The 8289-nt window shown below is 42.8% G+C and overlaps 1 protein-coding gene across 1 annotated transcript; it reads right to left on the bottom strand.

Annotated features, from left to right (window-relative positions):
- Positions 1–1055: 1055 nt before the first annotated feature.
- On the bottom strand, positions 1056–7938 carry LOC128226147 (uncharacterized). The gene is made up of 3 exons (XM_052936043.1): positions 7869–7938; positions 3906–4036; positions 1056–3152 (listed from the first exon to the last, which is right to left on the bottom strand). The coding sequence occupies exons 1-3, from the start codon at positions 7936–7938 to the stop codon at positions 1056–1058; spliced, it is 2298 nt and encodes a 765-aa protein (XP_052792003.1).
- Between the last annotated feature and the right edge of the window lie 351 nt (positions 7939–8289).

Here is an 8289-nt window from a genome sequence, read left to right on the forward strand (position 1 = left end):
TCAGTGGCGTCATTAATCGTATAATTAGAAAACAGGAAATACTAGTAGATGACGTATTTTCTGAAATATTATTTTGGAACAAAGACGTCTCACTATCAAACTGCGCTGCATTTATTTTCTCAAGGGTTGCGTCTTTCAAATGTTTTACTGGTATAATCTGAACTCGATACTCTCATCCTGCTTATTTTTCCTTTTTCATTATTGATGTTTCATGCATTTAAGGAGTGTGACATTAAACGTCTATGAAACAGTATCGGAAGAATATTACCCGTTTAATTTGAAAAGAGTTGACGTTGTGGCTGGGACGGAATAGTAAAAGCCGTTTATGTTAACTTTTTATTTCATTTTTTAGTTTGCACAGTGACTACAAACCTAATGCGACATATTTGTTGAATATTTTAATAGTTGACCCCAGAATAAAAAATAACTACCCATTGTTTGGTTTGATTTGGTTGAGAGGTCAATTGCAATGCAATGTCTTAAATTTGCAAACCGTTACGCTTTGCTACATTTTGATTTTAGAAAGGCTTCCAAATGTATGTCTGCAAAATCAAAGCTTATGAAAATATATTTCTATGAATTATATTAACAGTACCAAATAAATCAACAGAAAATGTTGGCAGTTGTGTTTGAAATGCCGATAAGGGCCCATATTCAAAGACGGCTTTAGTCTGAATAGGAGACTCAAAACTGAAACACGTAAATGTTTATTTTATTGCACATAGAATATATGCATTACCAGCATTTCCTGTGGAAATAATAATTAACTAACTTTGACATTTTTTTTACACTAGACAGAATAGTCACTTAATTTAATTGATTTATATTTTATAAGCCGTCATGTATGAGTCTTGTAAGTTTTGTTGTGGTGTTGTGACGATATCACTATTTGGTATGTGTGCTTTAAAACCTATCATCTACTATATTTAATCTTAAAAACAGCACCAGTTCCTTCGTATGTGTTCATGGCGAACACGTTGTTTTACTCATGGTTTCCCAACCGAACATGACACATAACCTTCCGTATCATGACAAGTTGTAATGTTCAGTGTTCCTCAACAGCACAGGCCATACTCTAGCAAAGCCATATGTATCAGGTTCAGCGTTACCCCCCAGTATAGGGCCATACTCTCGCACTCTTTGTATACTGATAACTTGTTATCCTCATGCCCCCTCCTCCAACAGCTCAGGACCATACTCTCGCATACCACTTTGTATCCTGACAACTTGTTATCCTCATGCCCCCTCCTCCAACAGCTCAGGACCATACTCTCGCATACCACTTTGTATCCTGACAACTTGTTATCCTCATGCCCCCTCCTCCAACAGCTCAGGGCCATACTCTCGCATACCACTTTGTATCCTGATAACTTGTTATCCCCATGCCCCCTCCTCCAACAGCTCAGGGCCATACTCTCGCATACCACTTTGTATCCTGACAACTTGTTATCCTCATGCCCCCTCCTCCAACAGCTCAGGGCCATACTCTCGCATACCACTTTGTATCCTGATAACTTGTTATCCCCATGCCCCCTCCTCCAACAGCTCAGGGCCATACTCTCGCATACCACTTTGTATCCTGACAACTTGTTATCCTCATGCCCCCTCCTCCAACAGCTCAGGGCCATACTCTCGCATACCACTTTGTATCCTGATAACTTGTTATCCTCATGCCCCCTCCTCCAACAGCTCAGGGCCATACTCTCGCATACCACTTTGTATCCTGATAACTTGTTATCCTCATGCTCCCTCCTCCAACAGCTCAGGGCCATACTCTCGCATACCAATTTGTATCCTGATAACTTGTTATCCTCATGCCCCCTCCTCCAACAGCTCAGGGCCATACTCTCGCATACCAATTTGTATCCTGATAACTTGTTATCCTCATGCCCCCTCCTCCAACAGCTCAGGACCATACTCTCGCATACCACTTTGTATCCTGATAACTTGTTATCCCCATGCCCCCTCTTCCAACAGCTCAGGGCCATACTCTCGCATACCACTTTGTATCCTGATAACTTGTTATCCTCATGCCCCCTCCTCCAACAGCTCAGGGCCATACTCTCGCATACCACTTTGTATCCTGACAACTTGTTATCCTCATGCCCCCTCCTCCAACAGCTCAGGACCATACTCTCGCATACCACTTTGTATCCTGACAACTTGTTATCCTCATGCCCCATCCTCCAACAGCTCAGGGCCATACTCTCGCATACCACTTTGTATCCTGATAACTTGTTATCCCCATGCCCCCTCCTCCAACAGCTCAGGGCCATACTCTCGCATACCACTTTGTATCCTGACAACTTGTTATCCTCATGCCCCCTCCTCCAACAGCTCAGGGCCATACTCTCGCATACCACTTTGTATCCTGATAACTTGTTATCCCCATGCCCCCTCCTCCAACAGCTCAGGGCCATACTCTCGCATACCACTTTGTATCCTGACAACTTGTTATCCTCATGCCCCCTCCTCCAACAGCTCAGGGCCATACTCTCGCATACCACTTTGTATCCTGATAACTTGTTATCCTCATGCCCCCTCCTCCAACAGCTCAGGGCCATACTCTCGCATACCACTTTGTATCCTGATAACTTGTTATCCTCATGCTCCCTCCTCCAACAGCTCAGGGCCATACTCTCGCATACCAATTTGTATCCTGATAACTTGTTATCCTCATGCCCCCTCCTCCAACAGCTCAGGGCCATACTCTCGCATACCAATTTGTATCCTGATAACTTGTTATCCTCATGCCCCCTCCTCCAACAGCTCAGGGCCATACTCTCGCATACCACTTTGTATCCTGATAACTTGTTATCCCCATGCCCCCTCTTCCAACAGCTCAGGGCCATACTCTCGCATACCACTTTGTATCCTGATAACTTGTTATCCTCATGCCCCCTCCTCCAACAGCTCAGGGCCATACTCTCGCATACCACTTTGTATCCTGATAACTTGTTATCCCCATGCCCCCTCCTCCAACAGCTCAGGGTCATACTCTCGCATACCACTTTGTATCCTGACAACTTGTTATCCCCATGCCCCCTCCTCCAACAGCTCAGGGCCATACTCTTGCATTGCGTTCTGTATCCGTCCAGGTTGTTATCCCCATGGTTCCCCAACAGCTCAGGGCCATACTCTTGCATAGCTTTCTGTATTTAAACATGTTGTAATCCTCATGTTTCAGGCAAGTACTCTTGCACTACCTAATGTGTCCGATTAGGGTACCCCACAACACGGGACCATACTCTTGTCACAGTCTATATCCGGCTCAGGGTTTCCCCACAACACGAGACCATAGTCTATATCCGGCTCAGGGTTTCCTTACAGCAGGGGGCCATAGTCTATATCCGGCTCGGGGTTTCCCCACAACACGGGATCATACTCTTGTCACAGTCAATGTCCGGCTCAGGGTTTCCTCACAGAACAATACCCCTCTCCCGAAACACATGACCATACTCTTTGTCACGGTCTATATACGGCTAAGGGTTTCCCCATATCACAGAAACATCCTCTAGCACTATCTTATGTATTCGATTAGGTTTTCCACACAATACAGAAACATACCCTTGCATAACCTTCAGGATCCGTCTCAGGGTTTTAAAACAGCACAGGACAATACCCGTTCATAACCTTCTGAATCCGGCTCAGGGTTGCCACCCTAACAAAAGACAATACCTGTGCATAGCCTTCGGTATTCGACTCAGGGTTTCCCCATAGCAAAGGACAATACCCTTGTTAAGCCTACGGTATACAGTCCAGGGTTCCCTGCAATAAAGGACCATAATCTCGCATAACTCTTTGTGTCCTCCTCAGGGTTCCCTGCAACACAGGACCATACTCTCACATAACCCCCTGTGTCCGGCTCAGGGTTCTCTGCAACACAGGACCACATTCTCGCATACCCCCAGATTCCGGCTCAGGGATCCCTGCAACACAGGGCCACACTCTCGCATAACCTCCTGATTCCGGTTCAGGGATCCGTGCAGCACAGGGCCACACTCTCGCACAACCTCCTGTTTCCGGTCAGGGATCCCTGCAACACAGGGCCACACTCTCGCATAATTTCCTGTTTCCGGTTCAGGGTTCCCTGCAACACAGGGCCACACTCTCGCATAACCCCCTGTTTCCGGCTCAGGGATCCGTGCAACACAGAACAACACTCTCGCATACCCCCCCCCCCCTGTGTCCGGCCCAGGGATCCGTGCAACACAGGACCACACTCTCGCATAACCCCCTGTTTCCGGTCGAGGATTCCCCGCAACACAGGACCATTCTCTCGCATATGTTTTTGTTTACAAAAATGATTGTTTGGGATGTGTTGTTCCTGTTCAAACCTAAATAATAGCGTATTAACATTGATTTTGTGAGTCACCGTTTTACGATCAAATTGATATGATGTTCTACAAATTTCCATTGATTCTTGTCCATATATTTAATTATAGAAGTGAGAGGAAACACAATCTGTCTACCATGTAATTGAAAAGAAATATCGAATTACAATTCTTTGACAAATAGATAGACCAAGACTAGAGTGTTGGTCTACACATTTAGTGAACATCATTCACAAATTCCAATGATTCCCTATGTGCCAAAAACAACGTAAATCGAATCTCAGAAATTAGAACAAGTAAAATAGATTGTAGCTGGTGTAATAAATCAAGCTGCTGTGTTCATTTTGATTGTCTCTTCGAAAATAAGTTTGTTTATTTCTCTCGTTATTTCCGAGACAAAAGAGAGATCAGCTAGCTTACTTGATTTGGTTAGTGCCATCTGTATGCACACACAGTTTGGTCATGGGGAACGCAAGACAAAGCCGCCTGGGAAGACATTTTCCGTTTTAAGTGATGTAGTATTTGCCCCAGCAATGCTGATTCTCATTTTTGGGTATGATATGTATGCAGCTTTGAATGTTTTGCCTTAAAGGTGGGAGGGAATACCAACCCGGGAATTTATCAAAACAAATGTTGATGTTTTACATTCCACCCAGAAATGTTCGTTAACATCCCTGCTGTAGATCTAACAAAGGTGTATAACCATTGGAATGTATAACCCCGTCAAGTATCATAAAGTCAGTCAAATTCCCACCTATTGGGAACCATGTTCTGTTTATTGCCCTCTGTGAGCCCGCCTCATTATGCGGATCAAAATGAAGTGCAGAAGCAAATTTCAAGTTTTCCAAATTGGTCAAAGGCACGGTAACGTGTTGTCCGCCTGCGCGTCAGAACAAGCTGCTGGGACAGAGATCAGTGTGTGTATACCACGTGATAAATCGCGTCATAAATGCTACGTCGGAAGGCAATATTTTGATTTGAAAAAAGTCTTTAAACAAAGATAACTTTACTATTTCTTCACCATTTTAAATGAAACATAGCACAGTCTACGCCGCTTACGGAGCCCTGCCTTCGGTCTTTTACCAGAGTTTGATTGAGCGTTTAGTTTCTTAAAACACTTCAACAAACCTTTTCACAATACGGCCGTCTGACGGAGCACTGTCAAATATTATTTTGGAAACAGGTTTGTCGAAGTGTTTGATGTATCTAATGACCTTATCAAATTTCGGTAATAAAACAAATGCGACGTAGCATATATGACGTAATTTTTCACGTGGTATACACACACTGGAGATACGCATAACTCGAGGAAACTACTGTTAAATATGAGGGACAGAAATGCGAATACAACCAGGAACTACTTCTGACGATGAGGGACATGTAGATGCATACCACCAGGGAACTACTGCTGAGGATGAAGGACATAAATGCGCTTCCAATCGGGGAACTACTGTTGAAGATGACGGACAGAGATATGAATACAACCGGGAAACGATGACATCGTTATGCATAAAGCCAGTGAACTACTGCTTGAAATGAGAGACAGAGAACTACTGATGAAAATCACACGGCTTCTACGATTCTAGATGAAACGGCCCCATTAGGTTAATAAATATATGGAAGATTGGTTTCAACATTTAAATACAGTACGAACAACTTTAGAAAAGTAAGAAACGGGCTTGCGAGACGAGCATTTGTTTATATTGGACCATTTATATCACACCATAACAACCGAAACAAAATATTTGTTTTTTTAATATTTTAAACTCTTTCATATATTCATCATTTGAGTAACCGAATAAATGAACGGATAAAAATTCGCTTCATTTGTCAAACTCTTTTATGGCGAAGGCATTAATTTCGGTCTTTTAAAAATATTGATCTGACCTATAGACATGAATGACAACTAACGTTGATTTCTGGCAATAAAATGGCGTCGTATATGATACAAGCAGGCCCACGTAATAAATTGTCTATTATTGGCAAAATTCGTATTAAGAATAATAGAATCATAATTCCAGGGTAAAAGAGCTTGAGTTCTATGGTAATCTTTGGAATTAAATATTCCCAAGTTTTGCATTCAGCAGGGTTGTCTGAGAAACGTCAATATATATTCAGACGGGCTTGATTACAGATAAGCATACTGTTTGCTGTATCCTAATTCAGATATTTCAAAATAAGGAATTGGCGTATATTATATGTCATTGCGTATATTAGTGCAGTAGATTGGACTATATATATATTTTATATATGGTTCTTATAAGTTGGAGCTAACATACTATGGCATACATGTACTACATATAATATACCATAAGTTTAGAAGTCAATGACGGGCAGCAATAACTATGTTTTTTAGAAGAATCACAACTGGGTGGTCAGCTGTGCATGTGGCATTGTTCAACAACACAGTCCAACTCAAGTGCAACCCCCTTTATTCAGGGTGGGCGTGTAAGCTTATTTAAACTCGCACTCGGGCCTTGCCCATTCGGCAAGTCGTATATCACAGTATATCACTCTTTCTGGCAAGTGGACTGTTAGTGAACTCTTGACAGGCAGACACCGTTTTGACACATTGCCTTGGTTTTACATTTAGCATTAATGGTATTAAGCTAGGCGAAAAAAATGTTTAAGGTATCAGAGCGATATGTTCCCAATAATACATACAAGGGATGGAAAACTTCAGTCGTCCAAAGATTTTACAAGAACTACACATAGCTAGCTAAACCATTCATTAAATTGGCCAGGAAAAATGCAAATTTTGTCTGGGACGAGAAATTGTCCGACTCATTTGAGAAATTGAAATCGGAGCTGACCAGTCTCCTTTATCTTGCTTCCACGACCTTGACCAACCGTAGATGTGAGTCAAATAAAAGGCTCACAAGAATGCATTTCGTCTCAAGCGCCTACAACAATGCACTAAGCGTGCATTTGCTCTACTCGCCTACAAATGTGCACTAAGCGTACATTTGCCTTACTCACCTACAAATGTGCACTAAGCGTGCATTTGCTCTACTCGCCTACAAATGTGCACTAAGCGTACATTTGCCTTACTCACCTACAACAGTACACTAAGCGTACATTTGCCTTACTCGCCTATAAATGAGCATTAAGCGTACATTTGCCCTACTCGCATACAAGATGGCACTCGCCTACAACAGTGCACTAAGTGTACACTCGCATAACTCGCCTAAAACAGTGCATTAAGCGTAGTATAGCCTTACTCGCCTACAAGAGAGCACTCGACTACAACAATGCACTAAGCGTAAATTAGCCTTACTCGCCTACAAGAGGGCACTCGCCTACAACATTGCACTAAGTGAACACTCGCATTGCTTACCTACAACAATGCACTAAGCGTAGATAAGCCTTACTCGCCTATAAGAGAGCACTCGCCTACAACAGTGCACTAAGTGAAGACTAGCCTTACTCGCCTACAAGACAGCACTCGCACAACAGTGCACTAGGAGTGCACTCGCCTACAAAAGTGCACAAACCATACTCGCCTACAACGCACCCGCCAACAAGGGATTTCACCAGCTTCACTCGCCTTCATAAGTACACCAAGAGCCCACTCGTCAAGTAGACGTCGTTCTGTGGCATCCATTATAAGTCAATATGATTAACTTCAAAAATAGGCTTAACTTTTTCAAACAAGGCAAAATGAAATGGAGTTCGTAACCAAACGTCTTAACCCTATCGCCCAGGCATGATGGTTTGTCGAAGTACCTTCGTTCGGTGGACCAAGTCTTATTATCCTATATGGCGGGTTGTCGAGTCTGCCAAAATACAGATAGAAGTCTATAGATTGTTCCTACTAAGATTGTCCGAGTAGTTCAATTTATTCCGATTTGTAATTGTAGACGTCAAACCTCTATGCTTTGAAAGCCATGCTGTTTATTTTGATAAAAATAAATACAACACAAGCACACGTTAACAAAAGAATAGCAATTCTGAT

Source organism: Mya arenaria, chromosome 3 (genome assembly GCF_026914265.1).
Source record: "Mya arenaria isolate MELC-2E11 chromosome 3, ASM2691426v1".
NCBI lineage: Eukaryota > Metazoa > Mollusca > Bivalvia > Myida > Myidae > Mya > Mya arenaria.